This window comes from Leopardus geoffroyi, chromosome A1 (assembly GCF_018350155.1).
Source record: "Leopardus geoffroyi isolate Oge1 chromosome A1, O.geoffroyi_Oge1_pat1.0, whole genome shotgun sequence".
NCBI classification, from domain to species: domain Eukaryota; kingdom Metazoa; phylum Chordata; class Mammalia; order Carnivora; family Felidae; genus Leopardus; species Leopardus geoffroyi.
Window position 1 is genome coordinate 122,124,248 of NC_059326.1, and position 16,341 is coordinate 122,140,588.

At 40.8% G+C, this 16,341-nt stretch overlaps 1 protein-coding gene across 11 annotated transcripts in view; it reads right to left on the reverse strand.

The window, feature by feature from the left end:
• The window catches only part of PPP2R2B (protein phosphatase 2 regulatory subunit Bbeta), a 512,334-nt gene that overhangs the window by 248,563 nt on the left and 247,430 nt on the right, over positions 1 to 16,341 (reverse strand). For 2 of the 11 annotated variants that reach the window (XM_045492935.1, XM_045492925.1), the window contains one exon: positions 2,161 to 2,245. The exons of 8 other annotated variants lie outside the window; for them this stretch is intronic. In XM_045492935.1, coding sequence (XP_045348891.1) covers positions 2,161 to 2,197 — 37 coding nt within the window. In that variant the 5' untranslated portion in view covers positions 2,198 to 2,245. Of the gene's footprint in view, positions 1 to 2,160; positions 2,246 to 16,341 lie in introns of those variants that run through there. One more of the 11 variants, XM_045492944.1, reaches the window with a different exon arrangement.

Consider the following 16,341-nt stretch of genomic DNA (forward strand, 5'->3'; position numbering starts at 1 on the left):
GGGGCAGAGAGACAGGGAGACACAGAATCCGAAGCAGGCTCCAGGCTCTGAGCTGTCAGCACAGAGACCGATGCAGGGCTCGAACCCACAAACCGCAAGATCATGACCTGGGCCGAAGCCGGACACCAAACCAACTGAGCCACCCAGGCACCCCCCAACAAGCTCTTTGAATTCTGACTATGAACTGTCTCTTTCCCACTTGCTGCTCTTGTGCTTTTGGAAATTTTAAGCTGATACGACACAGGTCAGAAAAACATGACCAAACCACAAATATTTCAATCCCTCCCCTCCCTTCCCTCTCGGAGGAGGCAAGGAGGGCATCAAGGTTGACAGCTCCAGGGAAACCCATTTGAAGTCCGTCTAGTCTTATTTCATTAAAGCAGCAACTGAGGCCAAATCCAATGAAACTCAGACCGCAGGTCAAAACCATATCAGAACATACTGAAAAGGTTACCTGGTTGCTATGTATGTAACCAGGAATGTAAGAAAGGCACATTGAAATTACAACAGATATAAACTGTTTATTAAAATAGGTCAGACAGAAAAGTGGAGAATCTTTCTCTAGCAAGGAAAGAGTTCAACCCCACCTCCGATCACAAACACCCCAAGGTATTATATGAACACAAAGCCTCTTCTCTTATATAAAAAAGCACATCAAGAACCTGTCCAGAGTCTATATAGGGTAACACGAAGGCCGCATGATTCCCTTGGGACACCAAAGCCTGACCCTTATCTATAAGCCGGCGGAGAATATACATAAACGTATATACATATATAAATACACACACACATCTGCTCCTTATTTTTTTTTCTCCCTTTAAGTCTTTCTTTTTTTTTTTTTTTTTTTTTTTTTTGACGTTTATTTATTGTTGAGAGACAGAGAGTACCAGCAGCGGAGGGACAGAGGGAGAGGGAGACACAGAATCCAAAGCAGGCTCCAGGCTCTGAGCTGTCAGTACAGAACCCTATGTGGAGCTCAAACCCACAAATCACAAGGTCATGGTCTGAGCCAAAGTTGGACACTCAATCAAGTGAGCCACACAGGCGCCCCTCCCTTTAAGTCTTTGACCACATTTTTCATTTCATTTTCCTAGAGTAAATGTTTATCTGGAAACTCTTCTTTCCCCATACCATTTCTTAAAGGTCTTATTCTTCAATCTGATTCACAGTTGTTATCTATCTCTGTTACAAACTCCACCTCAAGAGAGAATTCTGATGATTCTTTTTTTTCAGTAACAGTTAGAGTTCTTATGTAAGATGTTATTGCCCAGGGCCCTGAAACACAGTCAAATGAGGAGGCTGTAAAGCTCAACAGTCTCACCACATAGTTTCAAGAAATGAATAAAACAAAGCTAGCAGAAAAGCCTTCCTGCTACTTCATCCCAATCATGTGGGATGACTCCTACTTATACTAATAGGACCTTCAAGCATTTAATACAGGTAAGAAGTTACTGTTTTTCCCAAATTGTCATGTCTAGATTTCCCTTCTAATTCAAAATTATCATTTAGGGGGCGCGTGGGTGGCTCAGGCAGTTAAGCATCTGACTTCAGCTCAGGTCATGATCTCCTGGTGGGTTCAAGCCCTGTGTCGGGCTCTGTGCTGACAGCTCAGAGCCTGGAGCCTGCTTCGGATTCTGGGTCTCCCTTTCTTTCTCTGTCCCTCTCCTGCTAACTCTCTGCCTCTCTCTCAAAAATAAATAAACATTAAAAAAATTTTTTTTAAAATTATCATTTAGTAAGGCCATTCATTCTTCATTATACACAAACTAAGAAGCTCTTATCTCTTTCTTCACCTACTGACCCAACCATTTTTCTCTGTTAGAGCAGTTAATGTATCTGTCTGGTTCTCTAGCTTGCTCTACATACACTATTAGCATCTTATACAGCAGGGTCCATTCATACAGAGCCACACCTCTTTCCTGGTAATTTTATAACCAGTCATTACTTGTTATTGCTGTGTACGAACAACACATTTCATCAAAACATGTTCTTAGTTCTTAAAACAGTAAGTCCAACAGTGCTTACTATCTATACTTTCTTTTTAATATGTGAAGGAACTGATTTGAGCCCCCAGAACCACTTTTAAGCAAATGGAATTGTTCGACACTTCCATGTTGCTATTTTATTAAGAACAGTAGGTATAAAGAGTAATACTAATACCTTTATTTCCATAGGTGCTTTCATCTGGATAGTTCATGCTTCATTATTGTGCCACTATTCTCTGTCTCGGGTTCTCCCTTGGCTCCTGTGACAAACAGGGGGTTCAGATCCAGACTCCAGGAGGTAGTGATGCTTCAATTTTTGGTTATATACAGGTGCATTACACACTCCCCAAGCCCCCACTATAGCCTCTTTGAGGTTACTCCTCGTATGTCAAAATCAAGGCTAATATGGTAACATAGCCACACTATAAAAACTCTCTATGCTTCAGCCTTCTCACCTGGAAGTGGGCTGTCTTTGGGTTTTGCAGACCTGGGGTTCTCAAAGAGTTGCTTTCTTTCAACCAGCAGCAGTGGCTCTAGCTGGGCCACCACTAGAAAGCAAATTTTTTGGCTCTTTCCCAGTATTATTTATTTAGAAACTCTGGGAGGAGCCTAGCAATATGCAATTAACAGACACTTCAGGTGATTCTAATAAACATTCAAGTTGAAAACAGAAGGCAGAAGGCATATAAGGAGTTTTGAGGAGACTGGGGCAGTGTTAGGGGAGTAGGCTTCATGTACTTCAAGAGGGATCATGTACACTAGGATACAAAGCTTCACAGTGTAGGGCTAAAAGCAATGGGTTAAAAAAAAAAAAGACTGCTCTGGTACACATAACTTTTAAGCAACTGGACGTATTCACCAACAGGAACAGGTTGGTGTCACTGGTTACAAGAGCCTCCCTTCTCTTCAAGAGAATCTATGAATAAGACAATACAAGAAGAAGTTCTAAAATAAAGCTACAAGATTTTTAAAAAAAACAACAAAATTAAGCCTTAAAAAGAAGCTTCAGAATACCACTAATATAGAAAGAGAAATTTATAATTTACTTATTATCATTACTTTTTTAATATCTCAATGCTATTACCTTTAAAAACCATCCTATTGATGGTACATAGAGTAGATAATGGGTTTTCATTTCCCAGTGTTTTATTTCATGTTCAGAAAAGAGCAGCAGTTTGGCTTAGACTCTCACAGGGTTCCATATATTATTATATGAGATTATATTTATTATTTAAAAGAAATAAATCACCACCATCCAGATATGGTACTGGATCAAAGATTAGGGTTAGAGTGTTATTTCCTCCACTGTTTTGTAATGAAAACAACCACCTTGTGACAGTAATGATTCTGTTTTAGGATATAGATGAATGAACTAATATTAATGTAAATACAACCTAACATTATTTAGCAGTTACTGCACACTATGCACCTGGAATTATCCTGAGTACATCACATACACTGTCATATTTAATACTCACACCAACCTTGGGAAATTAAGCATTGTTATCTGTATTTTATAGAGGAGGCAACTGTGCTTAGGAAGGATAAACCACATGCCCAAGGTCACAGAGCTGGCAAGTGATGGAGCCAGAATACAAACCTAGTGGTTTCCAGAGTCAGTGTTCTCCACTGGTTAAGTATAATTTTTAGTATAAGCCTAAACTCTAGGGATTTGGAAAGAGAAAGAATATATGGCTCAGTGCAAATAATACTTATGACCAGTTAGGGCTTCTAGAAATACTCAAGAGAGCCAAACAACCACTTACTCAATGTTTAATCTATGCCAGGTACTGAACTAACCGCTGTACCATTTCACTAATCCTTATAACAACCATAGAAGGTAGTTACTAGTACTGTCCCAATTTTCCATATGGGCAATTATGGTTCAAGGACTTAAGTAATAAGCCCATCTTAATAAAGAATTCATTGTTCACATATTTAAATGGAAATGAAGCAAAAGAAGTACACATAAGCACGTAAAAAATCACTCTGTAAATGGAGCTTCGCTACCCTTATGTTTCCAGGGATAAGAATGGTGTTAGTGATAATTCATCCATTCTTTCTTATCTATTTTCTCACTTGCTGTAAATGGCAGATATTCAAGAGTTATATATTTGGGTGTAGTATGCAGTACTGAAACAAAATTAAGTCTACTGCCTTCTCCACATCTTTAGACACACAAACTCCAGCTCTCTGGGGCTTCCAAGGAAGAGAGTGGCCTCAACACCCTTCCATTTGGAATAGTAACAATGAATGACCTTAGAAATGAGACATACCCAGGGTGCCTGAGTGGCTCAGTTTGTTAAGGGTCCAACTCTTGATTTCAGCTCAGATCATGATCTCACAGTTCATGGGTTCTCCCCCCGCATTGGGCTCTGCACTGATAGTGTGGAGACTGCATGGGATTTTCTGTCTCCTTCTCTCTCTGCCTTTCCCCCACTCATTCTCTCAAAAAAAAAAAAAAAAAAAACTTTAAAAAAAAAGGAAATGAGACAAACCCCACACTCAATGACATACCAAGTTGCTCCCCCAAAGAACCTTGTGCTAAGGATGTAGGTGGCCAACATCTTGCAGGGAGAATCAGCAACAATGAACACTTTTTCCCAAGAATGCAAAATTTCATCCAGTTGGGAGTTCAGTGGAAGTTGATTTAGTGTTGTAACATCATGGGAAAAGCTCTGTTTCAGGGATCAGAATCTCTGCACTTCCATTTTGTCTCCACCACACACCAGGTATGTGATCATGGGCAAGTTAATTCCACTAAATTTCAGTTTTTGTACTGAGGAAATGAGAAATAAACTCATTCTCCAATTTTTCTGTGCAGAGTGAACAAGAGCCATGAAAATCCTTTTGTAGAAATACAAAGCCCCTTCACAGGTGTAAGATGGCTTTACTATTTTATGCAACTCTTTCCTTGGCTAAAATTTGGCCACTAACCTATCAACCTGGCTAACCCAAGTTAGCTTACAGACTAAATTAAAAGACAAGAGGAAGAGGGACTGTTTAAACATGATAGTCATCAGCTGTACCAAGGACATCTGCGGAACTGTTTGCTCAGTTGTTGTGATGGTTAAGAGGGATTCGTTTCCATTGGCCTTACTTCCCTATAAGCTTGGCAAATCTCCAGATCAGTGAAGGTCAGCATGAAATAGTCTGAGAAACGTTCCCGGGCAAGCAAAAAGGATCACCACCAAACCATTGTGTCACTACACACAGGACAGAGACACTCTCAGCAACTCAAAGTGTGGCTCAATGTATCTTGCCAAAGATGCCTTTGGGTTCCTATTCCAATTTCAAGGTGCTGACTTAATCTCTTTTGCATGTCTACATGAGAGAGTAGAATTTGGCCTCTATGTATATTAGTTGAAACAGCAGTGAAAGGGGATAGTGTGAAGGACATTTTTAAGCAAGGAGAAAAAAAGGAGATTCCATCTGGAGTTACACGTGGAGACATGAATCAAAGATAGTATGCAACACTATTGACTATTTTTATACTCTTAGTGGGAGGATTCAACCTACAGATGCAAGAGCAAAGAGGTGAAAAGGAAACAATTCCTTTGGTGCTTTTATGTTTATCTTGGACCCTGGTTTCCCCTCAAGGCATCAGAAAGATTAAAATGGCTTTGTGATGTGACACCATCATGCTCCGTTTCCTTTTACAGTTCTTTTCTTAAAATATTTTGTAGGTCAACACAAATGGGTAAAGCCAAAGCAAAGATTAGGAATGTATATTTTCCTTGGATCCATACTTGGGAAGGCATGTTCCTCCTTTCAAGTCACTAGTTGTGGGGCTGTGAAGCTGACTGATTGCCTAAACTGCGGCTCTAGAGCAATTTACTTTCAGGACACCAAAAACAGAGGTTATGGAGGTTGCTTAGACCATATCAATGGCTGGGAAGGAAACCGAGGCTTCTCAGACATAAAACATACCATACTTTCCAAAGCCAGCATCGTTTCATGGGTGGATGTTGGTATTTTCAGGCCTACATTTCTCTGACAAAACATACCTATAATCCATCACTAGCAGCCACACTGCAATATACTACACTTGACCAACTGCCGCCATATGCAGACCTCTCCAGTAGGGTCTGGTCATCAGAAATCCACTGATTAAGCATTTAAAGACTGCCTTTGGAAAAACATGCCAGGAATTCCTTCAGGATAATTAAAACCAATTTCTGTGTCAATAAACACAGATTGCAAGATCTTTCATGTGCAGAGGGGCTGGCTCTGACCTGCAGGCTCTAGGACATTTTTTCTAAGATGGCTTTTCCATAATTGCAGCAGATTTTCACGGACTCATCCAGAGCCTTTCCTAGCCCCCTTATGAAACGATTGGCTGAGGTCAGAGAGATCATCTTACCTTTACTATTTCAACCTAGACACAGGACCACAAGACCACAGTGGCTCTGAATCTAAGGACCAATTCCATTGCCAAAGCCCTTTCACACAGACCTACAGGTAAGAGAACTTGAATGGAATTCTTATTACAGAATTTGACTGTTACTAGTCTTCACTTATCACTACTCTTCCAGGGTTCACAGTGATTTTCAAGTGAAGAATTATTAATTTGACTTCAGGAAGAACTCAGGTGGGTATTTATTACACTGATGCCCACAGTCTTGTTCTTTGCACCCAATAGATACTCTATGAATTGTTTTTCACCATAATGACAGCTTTATTGTTTCTATTGTGTAAACAATGTTTATACATATTGAAACTGTCATACATTAGAAAATATAAATATTAAGAATTAAGATTTCATCAGCCTGAGATAACCATTATTAATAATCTACTAGCCATTCTTTCCATGGAATTCTTTATGTACACACACAGAAGTTTATGGAAAAGGAATCATATTATACATGCTCCTCTTATCATGGATGTGGCTACCTTCAATTTTGTAATAGTCCTATTTATGTATTTATGTATTTATTTTTTCTCTCCTCCCCTTATAACCCAATGTTAATAAACCTTTATATAGTTTTTCATAGTTATATCATCATATACCAACTTGGATAGCATGAATGAGGTTTCATTTGCTCAATCAATACCTGAAGGGTTAAAGAGTAAAATAAAAAAAAACCCACATAAACAAACAAATGAGTGAAAGAATAGGCTATGCTCTTAATTAGCTGGTATAATTTCCAAGTGGCTGCAATATAGCACATCTTTAAATTCCAGTTGGGGGTAGGAGAATCTAGCTTGAACATGTCTGGATAGAGCCGTAAGTTTAAGCTCCTGAGTAAAGAATATGTACCTGGCTGCTGTCCTAACTACAGAGACATTACCGATCTATTCTGCTACTCAAATCAAGTTCAAAGCCACTTACTAAGCGCCTGTGTGCAAAGCAACGCACTGTCCTCTATAGAATAAACTAAGGAAGTAAAGGTGTGAGGAATGTCTTCCAGGAGTTTCTTTCTAGCTGGAGAGAAAATGTGCAGGCCCCCTTCTTTCTGGCGGGCTACCTGAACTTGGATTTTGGTGTCCACATTCATGAAATGGGGATAATACCTACACATCACAGAACTGTTGTTATGATTAAAAAACTCAAGGAATTGAGAAAGAAATTCACAGGAAAATAAAGATTCAAAGCAGGCCATCTAGGTCCCAGTAAAAGGGAAATGGTGCATACAGAAACAGGGAGCAGGGATGGCCTGGGGACACTGAGGATGCAGCACAAGCCCGTATGGTTGGTTTGGACATCAGTTAGGAGGCAAGCTGGGAGATGAGGGGACAGGCAGGAAATAGTAAGGTTTACAGCACAGGAGAAAATGGTCAATGGCCCAATCTTCTTAAAGGGCCAAGCACAAGTAGGAAAATAGTGTTTTGCCTTTTCAGCACGTACCAATGTCTAGATCAAGGCCATCCAAATGAGTGATTCAAAAGCAACCTGCTTGTCAAATAACTGGAAAAAGAAAAAACCTAGCCCACATAACAGGCTTAAATCCAAGTTTCTAAGACTTATAGGAAAAATTCTGATCAGAAAATTTCCATCTCAAATTGTGCTGAGGAAGCTTAGGGACTGAGTAAGCATGTTGGCAGCAGAAGCACAGTATGATAATCAGACTGCTTTTGGGTTTTTTTTCACCACAGTGCACAGAGTTCTTTAGGTCCTGGGGAGACCTCAGCAAGTCTTTGATCTCTGACCCTGAAAGGGGTCACAGAACCTATAGGGAAATACACCTCATTCACACATGGCACTGCACCAAAAATCTTCCCCCTACATCCTATCAAGTGACCAGAGAGCTCTGATTTTCAAAGCATAGTATGTTAGTTTCATCCAGCTAATCCTACAGAACTGGGATGGGATTAGATATTGGCCACTGTAAGAGATGTCAGCCGGAAGCACTGAACTGTCCCAGTCTTTTCTGTTGGCTCAGGGTTTCAGGGCAGCTCTTCTCCATTTCCCTCCCACCCCCGTCCTATTTCTTTTTCTTTTTCTTTTTTTTTAAATTAGTGCCAGTGATGAATTCCTGGAAGCATCCTCACATGGACCTGTGTTGCCCTAATAAATACTCACTCTCTCACCCCATCCCACCTGCCCTAGCTTCCCAGGCAGAAGAGAAAGGAGAGGAGAGGTAGACTTTAATATTACGATCCCAAATTATTATTGAAACTTCATGTTTCTAGAAGATGCTTGAATACTTAGTCCTCTGAGGAAGCAACTGGATACCCTATTGACTATCACAAATCTTTATCCATTTAACTGACCATCCATCCACCCACCCAGCCATATATCCTTTAAACTTTGTAAAAATTTTAAATTAAAAAAAACGTTCCAAAGGACTTAATATTCTCAGTTCGCTACCTCAAGATACTTCACAGGGAGAAAAATGACCAAATTCCAAACAAAATGGATTGAGACCTCAAATCAACTCCTACCTATAATCTCCAGTGACTGCTGAAATGCAGACAGCCCATATATTTTGACAAGGGACTAAAATCACTCACTAAAAATCAAATCCCACTGGTAGTTTCTAAGATTTATACTTTTCAATTCCATCAAATCATGCACCGAACTTTTGGAGGAAAACTAGAGATGTCTGCAAGTCTTAAGCCAATGATAAAGTTTAGTTTCTTCATATTTATCTGAGTTCAAGTTGCACTCAACCACACACGGTATTAACAGGGAAAAAAGGTAGCACAGCTTTCAGAAATGACAAATTTGAACCCCAGGAGAGGCCAGCTCATTAAACAACCATGCTAGTTGTCATAGTAGGTCACTCTTTCTTTGAAGTCACCTACTTATCAGTTTGAGGAAAATTAACATTTCTGGGTCACCAGGTTCCATATACTTATCTACAACTGATGCCCTGGAACCATGAATGTCATTTTAGTTAATATAGGTGGGCAACTAAATCCCAGGGAACGAACTACTCACCCATGTATTTAATGGCAGTGGCTGAGAATTGAGATTGCCTCCCTTCTCAGAATGGGTAAAAGTACTTGGGCTTTGGGGAAGGGCAAGGGCAAAGGAGAAAATTAAAGTTCAATGGTTCTATCTTTATCAATTTTTTTCTAATCTTCACCTGCACAAATTCCCACTGGAAAACTGTGACAATGTGAGGCAGAGGCAAAATATAGACCAAAACATGGTGCGAGGGGCCACAGCAACTGCAAAGGTCTTCCTTGGTCAAGTTTTGTAGAAAGCATTTTATTAATACTATCTAGAAACCTAATTGTTCCTATCAAGAAACTTATTTATGTGTACCATTTAACCCAGCAATCTGGATTCTAGAAACTTGTCCTAAGAAAATAACTAGGGATGATTTCGATTCATGCAATTATTTATCACACAATTATTACAGCAAAATATTGGAAATAATCTACACTTCAAGTATTAGGTGAATGGCAGAATTCTGTTTCAACTATACGATGTTATGGAAGAATGCTCACAGTATTATTTGGAACCAAAACAAAACAACAGATAGGATACCATTTTACATATAATTCCAGTATTAATCCATCCCTTTCTCTTTTCTCTGACACACACACACACACACACACACACACACACACACACACACACACACACAGCCTGGAAGAGAATACACTGAAAATATTTGTAATGATTATGTTTGGGGCTAGAGGTAAATTCAGTTTTCTTTATTACACTTTTCTTTATAGTTCATGTTTTCATCAGTGAGCATATATTTTGTTCCCACAGCCTTTTTACTTTTTCTACATAGTATTTAATAAGATTTATATTCATATTCTTATATTTGTGTTTATTTCATGGATATCTCCCCAACAGAATGTAAGTTCTATGAGGGTAGGGTCTTTGTTTTTTTTATTGTTTTCCTATTTTTAGCATGGTACCTAGTATATAATATTTTTATTTTTTAATGTTTATTTTTGAAAGAGGGACAGAGCATGAGTGGGGGAAGGGCAGATAGAGGGAGACACAGAATCTGAAGCAGGCTCCAGGCTCTGAGCTGTCAGCACAGAGCCAGAAGTGGGGATTGAACTCAAGAACCACGAGGTCATGACCTGAGCTTAAGTCAGATGCTTAACTGACCAGCCACCCAGGTGCACCAATAATAAATATTTTTTTTAAATGACTATGGCATGAACTCTGTGGGACACCACTAAAAGAGGTGTGGTTATGTGCAGGGATCCTAATGGGCTATTAAACAGTCTGTTATGTGTCTAGTCTCTAGCTCATGTCCTCAAACAACATGCCATTTTCCTCACGTACTTTTGCCTAACGTCATGCAAGACCTCCTTCTCCATGAGGACAGCCTTTGCCACTCCTCATCACCTGTCAGAATCCCACCAAGTCCCCGCTTTGACCATAAGCCATTCCTATTCAGGAAAGCTTCTGTCTAGCACTTACTGCCACCAATGACTTGGAAGACCAACGTTTTTTTAATTTCTCATGGGTTCCAAATTTTGTCTTTAGAATGGGCAGTCAGCAAACTACCAGGCATGGGCTACCACCTGAATTTGTAAATCAAGTTTTGCTACAATAAAGCTATGTCCATGAGCAGCAATGGCAGAGCTGAGTAGCTGGGACGTAGACTGTATGGTTGGCAAAACCTAAAATGTTTATTAACTGGCTCTTTATAGGAAAGTTTATCAACTCCTGTTCTAGAATATCTATATACTTGTGCAAAGTGGAGATGATATCAAATTACTATCCTATTAGATGTTTATTCTAACCTAAAGCATATGTCTGAGAGTTTTTTAAAAAAAGGTTATTGTAATATCTCTATATTTGTTCTTAAGAACGTACATTTTTGTGTCAGACACACCATCATTTTAAATCCTGAGTTTGCCGACTGACCCTGGGGAGATCACACAAATATTCTAAGCCCCAGTTTCACTGTCAGTGGAATAGGAGCCTATCCCTGTATTTCCTTAGTAATCATCTAAGGAGTGATACTTGCCAGGCTCTGCACTGGGAAATGGGGATTGGGAAATGGTGAAAAGGACCTAAAGTCTCACTCAATTAAGCTTTAATTGTACATACCTCTGAGGTTTTCTCTGAGGATTAAATGATCCAGACACACACACATATGCACGTATCTGTATCATACATATATATACACATCAATATAGTGCACAATATATACATAGATGCATAATATGTAGTACATCATGTAGAACATACATAGCATACTTAATTCAATTCTTGGTATACCGGAAGCACTCAGTCCATGGTGGCTCTTCCTCCTCACCATAATTAAAACAGAGGCCCTTTTAACAGACTGGATGAAAAAGGCCTTCAGCTGACTCTGTAAAACGGGCCTCTATATTCTATACTCACATGCACTACACACACAGCTAACTTAGCAGGCTAATCTCTGGGACACAGGCACACTCCTGCTTCCTCTGGCTGAGATACATGTTTACTCCAAGTCAGTTCTGTTTGTTCCCATATCTCTTGATGTCAGTTACAGTTGTTATTTAATCAAATATGGAAGGTGATGGAAGGAACGGTGTGGAAAGGAAGAAAAGGATTATTTCGTATGAAAACTAAGTCGGATGCTTTCAAAAAGTGACAGAATTGTCAAATTAAATATGGTAGAGAGAAGAGATGGGGGACAATCATAAAAATCTAGAAAGGTCTGTGGTAAGATTGCTTCTCAGGTGTATACCGTCATTCAGCCTCAAGGAAACCAAACTCAGACAGGGTCTTTGCAATTTTGGGTGTGGTTTAAGAAAAATATAAGCCCCAGTCAGCAGACTCATATTCAAAGATGAAGTCTTGATTCTTCAATAGACTCTTTATCAAAATTAGGCAATGCAATTTAAAATAGCATTAAAAAATTTTTTTTTCTGCCTTAGTTCTTCCAATTGATCATCAACCATTGGTCCCAAGTACATGGAGTAAGAGAGGGATTCTTTTGTATTTAATTCTCGCATATAAATAATAGCATGCTAGCAAGGGGCATGTTGCTTCAACCACTGCCATATTTTATAAGTAAAAGAAATAATCAGAGACAGAGTGACCCGTCCAAGGCCACAGAATCAGTACTGCTGGAGGTGATTCCAGAGCCACGTGGGGTCTGATTCTACCCCCTCAGCCACCTGGTGTAACTGAGAGGCAAACGCAGCACAGACGCCGAAGCTTTGAGAAGGACAGAGTATCCGCTGCCAAATAGATGGAACGAAGCTTGACAACAAGAACTTTTATTTCACCATATTCACCAGCACAACCAGCCATAGCAGCTGGTGATAAATACAGAAAGTCAACTTTGTTTGACATGATGACTTTCCTTTCCTATGACAGTCAAAGAGATTGGAGCCTTCCTGATTTCTGAAAGAGCAGGTTCACATGGGATTCCTAACCCCCTCCGTGGGGTGTACAACAGCAGGGGAGCCATTTTATTGTGCCTGTCAGATCACGTCACCGAGAGCCCAGCCTCACCAATTGGCACTCCCTCTTCTCTGTCAGTGCAGCAAGATGAGCAGTGCCCTGCTCACCAGATGGTTATTTGTTCCACCAGCCACCTTTGCTGCATCCCTGATTCACTCCAGCCCAGGACAGTCTCCAGCATTCACGCTGCAAGGCAGCTCCTGCCAACAACGTTGCCAAATGGCTCCTCTCAAAGTCATGGGCTGCCCAGACAGACTGGCTCTTCCATCTGCAGCAGCTTTTGGCAAAGACATGCTTCCCTTTCTGGCTCCACCTCTTGGCTGCACCAGAGACGTCTTGCCAGAAGGATGATCTGACCCATCAGTTCCTACAGCCAAGCCTGGAGTTCTGAGGCCATTTAAAGCCTAAGCCTGTGTCCCCCACACTGTTGAGCACAATGTCTCAACAGACTCAAGAGATCTAAATGACACCGTGGGTCAATACAAAGTGCATCACAGAAACTTAGAGCCACAAAAATCTATGGGGAGCATGCCACCCCTCCCCCATTTTCAGCCTCACCTCAGGAGATTAGGAAACGGAAGCCCACAGAGTATAAGTAACTAATTATGACAGCAGGACTGGGAATAACACCCAGGTCTTCTGATGTGCATTCTACATCACTGCATACGATGCTTCTAATGTTCCCTCTGTTTATTTTCAAAATCTTGATAATAATTGGACCCTGTGTATTGGTACTGATTCAAAGTAGTATTTCTTTAGAAGAATGAATGATATTTTCCCCGTGTCAACATCATGACTTCTGTTTTAAACAGGTGTGTCGAGGGGTGCCTGGGTGGCTCAATTGGTTGAGTGTCCGACTCTTGATTTTGGCTCAGGTCAAGATCTCGTAGTCGTGATATCAAGCCCTGCCTTGGGCTCCACACTGAGCATGGAGCTGCTTGGGATTCTCTCTCTCCCTCTCTCTCCTTGGCTCACACTCTCTCAAAAGAAATCAATAGCCATTAAAAAAATATAAACAGGTGTATCCATACACCACGATGATGGACCCAGAAGTGACTTCTGTTCTGCCACTTACTAGAGGGTGACCTTGGACAAGTAATAACGTCATTCTGCTTCAACTTTTTACTTAAAGGGGTCTAAGGACAGTATCAACCTATAGACTTCTGAGTACTAAACAAGAAAAATACTATAAAACTTCAAGTTTGTTCCTGGCACATAGCAAGCCATCCACAACTGCCACCAATCAACCTTATTCTTTATTAACACTCAAATTCAAAATCGTTATAGAATATACAGTGCCGTGCACATGTTAGTAGATAGGACAGCTATTCCCATTTTCTACATTAGGAAATTCAAGCTCACAAGGTTACATGGCTTATCCAAGGTTTACTAGAGAAGAAGTGAAGGGCCAGAGATTCCTTCTTTGCTTATTCTTTGCTGAGGAATAGGAACCAACATTTTGGCTTTCAAGATGGTAAAGTCATTATATGCTAACTAATTTGGATGTAAATTAAAAAAAATAAAATTTTTAAAAAAGATGGTAAAGTCAGGAAGATTCAAAGAGAACCTTTGAACACAAACAGTATATAGACAGATCGAGAGTCACCACAGCATAGTATGTAATATAAAGAGTAAAAATAACTGGGGCGCCTGGGTGGCGCAGTCGGTTAAGCGTCCGACTTCAGCCAGGTCACGATCTTGCGGTCCGTGAGTTCGAGCCCCGCGTCAGGCTCTGGGCTGATGGCTCGGAGCCTGGAGCCTGTTTCCAATTCTGTGTCTCCCCCTCTCTCTGCCCCTCCCCCATTCATGCTCTGTCTCTCTCTGTCCCAAAAATAAATAAACGTTGAAAAAAAATTAAAAAAAAAAAATAACTTTCCATCCTTCCACAAGGGAACTACTAAATCAACTATGATACAGTCATACCACAGGGCACTATGTAGCCATTAAAAAGAACAAGGCCAGTGTAGCTGTCCTGACATGGAAAGATCTTTCAGATAGATCTCGGAGTGGGAGAATAAACAAAGTGTAAACAGAACAAGCAGTATGCATTCAGTTATGCAAACAAACAACCCCTCTCCCAGTGTACATGTGCATATGTATATTTAAATATATGAAAATACATACAAAGGGGGCCATTCTTGACTATTCACAGTGGTAGCTCTGGGCAGGGAAGTGGAATGAGTGTGGGGATAGAGGGTGATTCATGCTGTGCTTTGTCTACTGCCTTTTTAAAAAAATATATTTGTTTTAAGTTTAAACTTTTTTAATGTTTATTTATTTTTGAGAGTGAGAGCGAGAGCAAGAGAGAGAGAGAGAGAGAGCACATGAGCAGGGGAGGGGTGGAGAGAGAGAGGGAGACACAGAATCCGAAGCAGGCTCCAGGCTCTGAGCTGTCGGCACAGAGCCTGACACTGGGCTTGAACTCACAGACCGCCAGATTGTGACCTGAGCCGAAACCAAGAGTCAGACACTTAACCAACTGAGACACCCCAGCACCCCTTAAGGATTAAAAAAAAATTTTTTTAGGTAATCTCTACACTCAACATGGGGCTCAAACCTACAGCTCCCCAAGATCAAGAGTCACATGTTCTACTCACTAAGCCAGCCAGGTGCCCCTGCTTTGTCTACTTCTGTAATGCTGGAATCCTTTCAAATAAGAAGGCACGTATGTATTATTTGCCTGATTAATATAAAGACACAGAAGAGAATGTCAATGACAAGAACACCAGTGTTGTGAACCAACCGACCTCCTGACGTGGGTGTCTCTGGCCGCAGCTTGACTTCCGCAAACTTAAAGGAGCAATGTTACTCTCCTTGAATTTCTTATATAGCTCTCCTCTTCGGTGCAACACCTCCTGTTAATATTTTGTACTTAATGATCCAAGTTTTGTCTTTCAGACCACCTACGAGTGCTCAGCATCTTGCTGCCGATATAGTCTCCACGAGAACTGTTTAGAGCTTGTCCACCCTCCACATCTTTATGTGTCTGCTGAGGGTCCCAGAGATGAGCCCCTACATTAAGTGGAGGAGGTGGCCTGCCATTCTGTGATGACTTCAGGCCCATTACTGAATGGATTCACAGCAGTACAATCAGAAATGCATATGCAGGAGGCGGTTGCCAGTCCCCCAGCATCAAGCTTAGCACAGGTAAGGTATTCTTTGGCACGTGCCTTCTAGAAGACTCTCCTTTCTGGGCTTAAAATCCTGCCCTCTGAGGTTCCTCCGGACCCTTAGATACCATGCATTGTTCTGCCCCTTGCCCACAGAGGCCCCTTCATTTCTCTACATTTGCTGTAAGCAATCAGGTCTCTTTCTTCTGAAGCAAAGAACTGAGAGTCTGACTCCCCCTCTGCACACCTATCCCTTTCTGTTACCATGACCCCTTGTCCAACATGAATACGGATTAGTTTTCTGTGGATTTCACACATGGAGATCCTACCATCATCATTCCCCACTCTTTCCACAGTGAACTTGCAACAGAAGAATTCAAGGGCTCCTGGACTATTCCAGACAAAATTCCTAGAGGTCTCG